Here is an 8,378-nt window from a genome sequence, read left to right as displayed (position 1 = left end):
AAAGGAGGCAAAAATATGCAATGTGGTAAAGACAGTCAAGTCAAATAGTGTTGGGGGCATCTGGATAGACACATACAAAAGAAATTAGACCACCTTCTTATACCACATACAAGAATAAACTCAAAATGACTTAAAGGCTTAAATGTAGGACCTGAAACTATAAAACTCCTAGAAGAAAACATAGGCAGTAAACTCTTTGAGATTGCTCTCAGTCATTTTTTTCCCAATGTATCTCCTCGGACAAGGGAAACAAAAGAAAAATGAACAAATGGGACCGCATCAAACTAAAAGTGTTTGCACAGCAAAGGAAACCATCAACAAAACAAAAAGACAATGGGAGAAGATATTTGCCAGTGATACATCCGATGAGAAGTTAATATCCAAAATTTATAACAAACTCATAAATACCAAAAAAAAAAAATCCAATTAAAAATGGACAGAGGACCTGAATAGACATTTCTCCAAAGAAGACATACAGATGGCCAGTAGACATATGAAAAGATGTTCGAAGTCACTAATCGTCAGAGAAATGCAAATTAAAACCACAATGAGATGTCACCTGACACCCGTCAGGATGGCTTGCATCAATAAATCGAAGAACGAGTGCTGGCGAGGATGTGGAGAAAAGGGAACCCTCATACACTGCCGGTGGGACTGCAAACTGGGGCAGCAGCCGCTGTGGAAAACAGTCTGGAGGTTCCTTAAAAAATTAAAAGTAGAACTCCCCTATGATCCAGCAATCCCACTTCTGGGTACTTATTTGAAGAAATCCAAAACACTAATTTTAAAAGATAAATGCACCCCTATGTCCGATACAGTGCTCTTTACAATAGTCAAGATATGGAAGCAACTTAAGTGCCCATCAATAGATGATTGAATAAAGAAGAATCGATACGTATGTACAATTAGATATTACTTGGCCATAAAAAAAAAGAATAAAATCTTGGCATTTGTGACAAAATGGGTGGACCTAGAGGATATTATGCTGAGTAAAATAAGTCAGAGAAAGAGAAACATATTATGTGTGTTATCTAAAAAACAAAATAAGCAAATGAAACAGAAACAAACTCATAGCTACAGAGAGCAAATTGAAGGTCACCAGATGGGAGGGGTGTTTGGGGGGCTGGGTGAAAAAGGTGAAAGGGATTAAGGGGTGCAAATTGCCAGTTATAGTCATGGAGATGTAAAGTACAGCATAGGGAATATAGTCAATAATAATGTGATAACTATGTACGGTGCCAGGTGAGTACTGGACTTATCAGGAGAGATGACTTAATAAATTACATAAATGTCTCACCACCATGCTATACACCTGAAGCTAATATAAAATAAGATTGAATTTCAACTGTAATTGAAAAAAGGTAAAGAAAATTAGTTACCTCTCCTATAGGATATTTCTGGAGATTAAATAGGTTATGGTAAAACACTTAGGAAATGGTTTTCTCGCAGAAATGTAATTAGCCACGTGTTACTTAATTCTCTTAGAGTTCTACTTGTATTTTAATCATCTTTGAGGGTTTCTAGAAAGAGAGATCAATTTCAGAAAATGGTAATCCTCTCTCGTCTCCAACATATGATTTTTCTTTTCTTGTTGAGCGATTCTCCAGAAGTTAATAATATTAGATGTTGCTGACATCGGTGGGCACTGATTTGCATCTGATCTTCATGTATGATCATTGGCTTTTGGATTGAGATAGATAGCAGTCAAGAAAGTTTCCTTCTTGTTCTTCATTATTAGTAAGGTTTTTTGTTTGTTCGTTTTTGTTTTTAAAGCCTGAGTGTAAATAAGTTTTTATTACATCGATTGTGATGATCGTATAGTTCTGGCCCTTTGAAGTATGGATGTGAGTCATATCACTATACTCCCCAATAACGACCCATCTTATAATCGTCGAAAAAAGCAGACTCGAAGATGGTGCCGTAGTCCTTCAATCCAAAGCTGGGTGGACTTTGCGTGTCGTTGTTAGAATGGCTGACTTAATTCTTTTTGCTGCCATTGTCGCTAAAGAGGTTATTGTCAGAGTCTGAGAAGCATGAATAATTGGATCAGTAACTCCTTGTGGAATTGCTTCCCCGCAGGCCTGGCGCAAGCGCTGGTTTGTCCTCCGACGGGGCCGCATGAGTGGCAACCCTGATGTCCTGGAATACTACCGGAACAAACACTCGAGCAAGCCCATCCGTGTGATAGATCTCAATGAGTGTGCAGTATGGAAGCACGCGGGCCCTGGCTTCGTTCGGAAGGAATTTGTGAATCATTTCGTGTTTACTGTTAAGACTGCTTCTCGGACATACTATCTGGTGGCCAAGACCGAGGTGGAAATGCTGGTGTGGATACACAGCATCAGTGAGGTCTGCAACCTTGTCAACGTGGAGGATGGTACAGGTGAGAACAGAGTCGGGGTTCCTGTGTGCTAAAGGGGTGGCCTGGGACACTGCACATGCACTGGAGGGCTACGGTGGGAAAAGCGTTATAAGGTGCCAAGCCCACCGCCTTTGAGGGCACTTTGGTGGGCTGACATATCAGACTTGCTCCCTCCCACCAAGTATGGTACCAGAGATCTCTCTCCCTTTCACCTGGTTTCAGGCTTCAGGGCCAAATGTACCACACACTGAGCATTGCAGGCAACTTCAATGGCTTCGAAGCTGATCCGTGCCTTTGCTCTCATCAGCCACAGAGAACGCACTCGGTGACACTAAAACGTGGGTGAGGACGTCCGGTAGGGCTCTGATTTTTGCTGCTGCTGCTGCTGCTGCCGCTGCTGCTGCTGCTGCTGCTGCTGCATCTGCTGCATCTGCTTCTGCTGCTTTTCTAGAAATATTAAATAACCCCACCTTTCAAAAATGCATGGAACTCTAGCTTCTGTATTACCTATTGTGCTGCTTAGGACTACACGGCAGAAAGACAGAACTTGGCTACTTAATCATAGGCAAGGAAGAATTCCTCGCATCTCCGGTTGGCTCAAGGTGTCTGCAAGCGAAATTAACTCCCAGTTTGCTCAGGGCCATTTCTGGACAGTGGGAACAAATGACCCATGAGGCTGTTTCTCACTCCCTCTTTCTGTTGTTCTCTCTCTCTTTCTCTGTCATACACACACACACACACACACACACACCCACCCACCCACCACCCTTTTTATGGAATATACCACGTATAATACACCCAAGATTACAATTCATTCTCCTTAATGGAGTTTATTGTTGAGCACCATGCCGTGATTCTCAAACCATGGGACTTTTGATCCGATTCCTTTTAGCTTCTGAGTCTAGTAGACAAAACCTTGCTCCTGCATTCCATGGTTAACAGCTGCTTCTTCATTTCCACTGTTACTGTATGCTTTATCATCAGCTGCTGAAATATCTACATTAAACACTAGGTGGTGCTGGAGAGTCAGAGTTGCATCTCTCTAGGACAGGCTCCTGAGCGTGTTTCCTGAAGACAAAGTCCTTTTCTTTTCAGGAACCAGGGAAGATTATTAAATGAAGCTATTCAGTCACATTGTTGTGCTTTGACAGCACTCAAATATAAGGAAATGAAGTGATGGTGAGTTCTTTATCCTTACCAGAATAGATGAAGCTTACTAGCAAAGTTACAGAGAATGTACTTGGCTGGAGTCTGCCACTATGCATGCAGACAGCAGAGGCTCCCTGGCCAAGTCCTCCAACCTTGCCACTCACTCACTCTTTGCCTACCTTCAGCCCAAAGTAGAGATATATTCATGCGTCATGTTATGTGTTTCCTCTGTTTCTTTGCTCATGCGGGAGTTATCCTAAGACATAGATACATAACATGGTAACCAATATTTGAAATAGAACAGGAGTAAGACACCAGGGAGAAAACAGAAAGCTCTGGCATGAAGTGAGAAGAAGCCAACAACCCCCATGACTTCTTTCCATCCCTGTATCTCCCCTCAGTTTTTAGGAGGTTTCAGGTCAGAGTCCTCTTCATCCGAGAATCACGCCCAAAGGGTTTTCTCGTGGCTTTTCGCATATAGAGTTTGGTTCTGTCTTCAGCAGCCATAGGTAGTCAACACTGCGCACTCTGGCCAGGAGCTCTGTTAAATGCCTTTGCCTGTTAGCTCGTCTTATCGTAGGCCGATTCTGTGGCGTATATACTGTTAGCATCTTCGCTTCACAGAGAAGGAAATTCAGAGCAGGAAGGTAACTTGCTCAAGGTCACAGCAGCTAGATAGTAGAGCCTTGACTTGAACTCCTGCCAATTTGGTTCAGAGAGGAAATAAAAGCAGGCTTTTCATAGGGAGTTTCTGAATGTTATGCTCCTTGAGAGGGATGTGTGGGCTTTACCAGCCATCACAACGCCTCATTTTTCTCTTCCTTTTCCTTATAGGTCATTAACAGTCAATCATTAACAGTCTTCTTTATTTATGAGGTGCTTGTCCTCTGGCGGACTATAAATTCCAGTAAGTCTTTGTCTCGGCCACATAGGCAGAGTTAGAACAGTTCCAGGCGCATAGTAGGTTCAAAGTAGGGATTCTGTAGAGACATAAATAGACACAGCTCTCTCTCTATGTACATACATATATGCATAAATGCATATGTAAGTGTATACATATGTATTTGCTATGCATAAATATGTACGTATATGTATATTTGTTGAGTGAATAAGCAGTGATGCACGGCTGCGGCTGAGAGCCATAAAGAAGCTGTGTGTAGACTATCTAACTGCAGGTTTTTTTGCCAAGAATTTTTTTTTTTTTTTTTTTTTTTTTTTTTTTTTTTTTTTTTTTTTTTTTTTTTTTTTTTTTTTTTGCTCTTAATTGATTCAACACTTCGCTCTTGGAACATTGGCCTTCTTTCCCAGACATTGTTTATAGCTTGGGGAAACGGTCTCCTCCATCGGTACAAACACCGGCTGTGATTTGCATCTTCTATTTGGCTTCTTTAGACGCTGTTTGAGAAATTGTGAGTGAGTGTTATAGCCATTCTTAAACGCTAACCTGGGACATGATTTCTCCAGCAGATTCCGCGGAGAGCCACTATCGCACGCCCTCCTCCTCCCTCCAGCCATCCTCTGCCAGCTCCCTTCACACCGCCCCTACTGTCAGCTCCTCTTTGCCAAGAGATGACCCAAGAACTAATACCGTAGCCACTGAGAAAACCAGAAGTGAGTCAGAGTTTCTAAACTCCCTTCCTGATTATCTGATTCTGTCCAACTGTGAGACTGGAAGGCCACACCATGCCAGGTACGCTCCCAGCACACTCTGCTCTGTCTGCACAGCCCACACTGGCTCCCCCTTCAGTGTCTGTCACTGAGATGTGCTCAGTGTGCCTGAGCAAATCAGTCCATGTAGCTGTTGCATCTTCTAGTGGGTGGGTCTGCAATCACCTCTCTCTCTTCCTGCCGCTGACAGGGCGGGGACAGATCACTATCAGCGGCTGTGAAGGATAGAGCATGCAGCTTACTAAACAAAATGAGTCATATTTCAGTATTGTGGCTTTCGGTCCTAACCTTGCTTTTTCATGCGTAGCTGACACTTACAGGATGAAAAAAAATCAACAAACCATTTCTTTTCCCCCAGCATTAACGAGTTGACGCGACCGAGGGTTATAGAGGGAATGTGTCTATATGAATAAAATAAAGGGTGATATTCGAGGAACGGGAGTGAGGCCAGCGTGGGTTTTGTGGTGGGTGGATGGCTTTCATCGTCAAACTTCTGCCAAGGGCGTATCAGTAGCGTCGCTGTGGTACCGACGGCAGCTGCCGGGGACCTGCTGCATTTCACTCACGTGTACGTGCTTTTCTTCCCTCAGTCTACCCACCAGATGTGATAGCTGGTCAAACTCAGACCGTTTATCGGGACAGACTTCATACGATGACGTTTTCGTTGACTACCTGAAGCCGCCGCCCCCCAGGTGCTTGGGCTACCACGGGAAGGAGTGTCAGCAGAAACTTTCCGCCAAGTCTCAGGCCACCCTCACCCGGAGTAGAGATTTCAGTGGGCCGTATAAGAACCTCTTTACTTCACCGTTGGTAGAAACTTCCTTAAATTCCACCATTGACGTAGATAAAAACCGAGGTTCCTTGCCCTACGGGACAAAAGAACTAGACTTAATGAACAACATGCCACCTCCCCGCCCACCTAAGCCGAGCTACCTGTTCGAACGGCGCCAAGAGGAGCAGCTGTGGTGTGGGCACAGCAGCTGCAGGAGGCCAGAAAGCACTACGACACCGAGAAGAACCTCTCTCCCTGGTTTAGATAACATGAGAACCTTGAAAGGTCAGTGTCGGATGCTAACATTCAGGCACAGCGAGAAGCCTGGCCCCTCTTGACTCCTTGGGTCCCTGGAGATGCTGAAAAAAGTCAGAGCCCTGGTCCCTTAGCCATGTCCCTGCCCCTGTGACGGACGGGCTCCCCACCTGAGAATAAGCTCCTGCTGTTTGTTTAAGGTCCCTCGGGGCCCCACGGGCTATACAGAAGGCGGTACCTCTCGCGTCGACTCTGCTCCGTTTTGTTCTCTGTCTGTCGCGTGCATGGTCAGCCCGGAGACTGAGGACCACAGCTCTTCTGTCCTGTCGTCAACAGTCCCATCAGTCTCCTTCATCATCCCGCCCGACGTGTTTTTTTCCAAGTTCTAACTAGCCTATGGACCGGTCACGTGGCTTTCAACAAGCCGTCACCGTCAACGTCATGCTCCGTAGATATACCCTCCTTCTCCTGTCTTTTTCTGTGAAACCCTTTATTCTCAGGGGGTTGCCTCTCTCTTTCTCTCTCTCCCTCTCCCTCCGTCTTCATCCAAACGCAAACACTCCTACACTGCTACGTATAAGGCCACATTTTAAAGGAATTATAGAAGTTAAAGGAATGCAAATTAACTTCGAACTGTATAACTTTCTGATTCTGAGCGAGGAACTGAGTCGCTGTCAAAGACCTCCCCCAATGTCCCTAGCAGTGTGACCATTACACAGATTGCTTCCTTCCGACAACCTCGATGAAATGAATTATGCGCTGATTCCACGGAGGGTCCAACGTGCCAGCACGTGAGCAGTGGAGGAAAAGGGAACCCTGAAAGTGTGTGAGCAGGTTTTGGGGAGTGACATGAATGAAACCAGGGGAGTAATAGAATATGAAAGTGAGTCTCAGTGCTAGAATGGGTCTGATAAAGCAGAGGGAACACGTCAGACCTTTTCTGCCTTCCCCGCTGAGCGCCACCTGGAACCAACGTTCACGCGTGGCTGCAGAGCGGGGTCGAGGTTCACCGCTGAGGAGGTGTGCGTCAGATCGATAGAGTGATTTGTGAAGATGGGACCTCCTCACGATGTTGAGAATAGACTTAAGGAAAGCAAAGCAAGTGTAAAAGCAGGAAAACCGGGTAGAAAATGAGTAGAATAATCCAGACAAACCGTAAGGGTAACCGAGACTGGGATAGACGCTTTTCAATTTGTTAAAGACGGTGGGATGCTTGATCTGTCTTGGAGATAGACCCTCACCTATCGGATGTGTGGTAGAGAAAGAGTGGGAGTCGATGTCGACTTCATGATTTTGGCCTGAGAAACGGATGGGGAACAAGGAACGAGTGGAATGAGTTGGACGATGGGGCGGAGGAGGTCCGGAAGTTGTTTTTGGATGTGCCGAGTTTGAGATGCCTGCTAGATACCCTAATGGAAATGTCAAGTAACTGGTTAGAAATATGAATCCGAAGGTCAGTGAGAAGCCTAGCCTGGGCTGGACCTATGAACTTGAAGGTTGTCAGCGTATAGACAGTAAATTCACGTGACTACTTGAGATCACCAAAAGAATGGATATGGAGAATAGCAAAGAACCAAAGACTGAGCCTAGAGCCCTGCAAAGTGTGCAAATCGTGGACGAGAGGAGGAACTAGTAAAAGAAATTCTAAGCAAGCGATTGGTGAGTTAGCAGGAACCCAGCAGAGTGAGATTCTGGCGCAGACTCATTTTCCAGGTGTCTGTTTCGTAGGAATATGGGTGTGAATCCATTCTAGGTGCCTGCTGTTAGTCTGATCCCATCTTTACTCTATCATAAAGTCCGTAAACTTTCTGATGTTGACGAAGGGTTTTCTCCGTATTGGTTTTATGTGGTGACATTACTAGGGACCTGGTGATGGAAAGGGAGTTAGGGACCTGTGTCGACATACACAAGTCCCACATTCTTTATCAACCACACTTCGTAATACTTTCTATGGTTTATTAAGTCCTTTCTGTGTTCCAGGCACTGTACTAAACACTTTACATACACTAACACATCTAACCTTTGCAGCAGTCCTATGAAATAGATTCTATGATTGGTCTTACTCTACAGATTAGGAAATTGAGACAGAGAGTAGAAGGAACTTGTTAAGTGTCACACAGCTAATAAGTGGTGGAGTTGGGATTGTAAATTAGACAGTATGAGTCCAGAGCA

The 8,378-nt window shown here is 44.7% G+C and overlaps 1 protein-coding gene across 1 annotated transcript in view; it reads left to right on the top strand.

Annotated features, from left to right (window-relative positions):
- Window positions 1–1,838: 1,838 nt before the first annotated feature.
- The window catches only part of GAB3 (GRB2 associated binding protein 3), a 23,336-nt gene continuing 16,796 nt past the window's right edge, over window positions 1,839–8,378 (top strand). Inside the window, exons 1-4 of the mRNA XM_023520655.1 lie at window positions 1,839–1,844; window positions 2,080–2,383; window positions 4,979–5,201; window positions 5,770–6,236. Of these exons, the coding sequence (XP_023376423.1) occupies window positions 1,839–1,844; window positions 2,080–2,383; window positions 4,979–5,201; window positions 5,770–6,236 (1,000 nt within the window). The remainder of the gene's footprint in view (window positions 1,845–2,079; window positions 2,384–4,978; window positions 5,202–5,769; window positions 6,237–8,378) is intronic.

The sequence above is a fragment of the Pteropus vampyrus genome, unplaced genomic scaffold (genome assembly GCF_000151845.1).
Source record: "Pteropus vampyrus isolate Shadow unplaced genomic scaffold, Pvam_2.0 Scaffold275, whole genome shotgun sequence".
NCBI lineage: Eukaryota > Metazoa > Chordata > Mammalia > Chiroptera > Pteropodidae > Pteropus > Pteropus vampyrus.
This window is presented reverse-complemented; position numbering and strand designations above follow the sequence as displayed.